The 843-nt window shown below is 56.9% G+C and overlaps 1 protein-coding gene across 1 annotated transcript; it reads right to left on the reverse strand.

Annotated features, from left to right (window-relative positions):
• Positions 1-48: 48 nt before the first annotated feature.
• Positions 49-478, reverse strand: LOC138102418 (zinc finger protein 22-like; the record flags this gene model as incomplete). Its single annotated transcript, XM_069000128.1, has 1 exon — positions 49-478. A coding segment is annotated over exon 1 (430 nt), but the record flags the coding sequence as incomplete, so codon positions are not given.
• Positions 479-843: the final 365 nt, after the last annotated feature.

Here is an 843-nt window from a genome sequence, read left to right on the forward strand (position 1 = left end):
TGCGCTGATGTTGGAGGAGGTGGGAGCTCCTCTGAAACCTCTTCCCACACTCAGAACACTCGTAGGGCCTCTCCCCGGTGTGGATGTGCTGGTGTGCCCTCAGGGTGGAGCTCCACCCGAAGCTCTTCCCACACTGCAAGCACTCATAGGGCCGCTCCCCAGTGTGGACCACCTGGTGCTGGATCAGGTGGGAGCTGCTGGTGAAGCCCTTCCCACATTCCCCACACTCATAGGGCCTCTCCCCAGTGTGGATCCTCTGGTGCCTGATCAGATTGGAGCTCCATCTGAAGCCCATCCCACATTCCGGGCACCTGTGGGGCTTCTCCCCACCCTGAGGCTTCTCCTCCTGCTCTGAGTTCTGCCTGGATCTTGGGCTGCCTTCCCGGCACAGGGGGGCTCTTTTCTCCTTGGATCTCTCTGGGCTGCGTTTGCAGCCCCTCCTCGTGCGGCATCTCCGGGGCTTTTCCTCCTCCTCCATTCAGCCACGCCTTGGGAATGACAAATCCTGGATTGGGGAAAAAACATGGGGTGAGCGCCTTGGGCTGGGGGCTTCTCCTGCCCAGGTCCATCACCCGGCATCTTGTGTCTGTAAAAACCTCCAAAACACCAAGATTCAGCCCAAAATACACCCAAACATCAAGACACAGACCCAAAACTCCCAAAACATCAAGATTTAGACAAAACACCCTCCAGAATATAAACACATTCAGCCCCCACAAAAATACCAAAGCACCAACATGGAGCCCAAGAAACCTCAGAAACACCAAGATTCACCCACGGGAAAATCGTGGATCCCCCTCCCTGATCACCTGCTGGATGGGGGGGGCAACGCTCCTGGAGCTG

Source organism: Aphelocoma coerulescens, unplaced genomic scaffold, assembly GCF_041296385.1.
Source record: "Aphelocoma coerulescens isolate FSJ_1873_10779 unplaced genomic scaffold, UR_Acoe_1.0 HiC_scaffold_75, whole genome shotgun sequence".
Taxonomy (NCBI): Eukaryota; Metazoa; Chordata; class Aves; order Passeriformes; family Corvidae; genus Aphelocoma; species Aphelocoma coerulescens.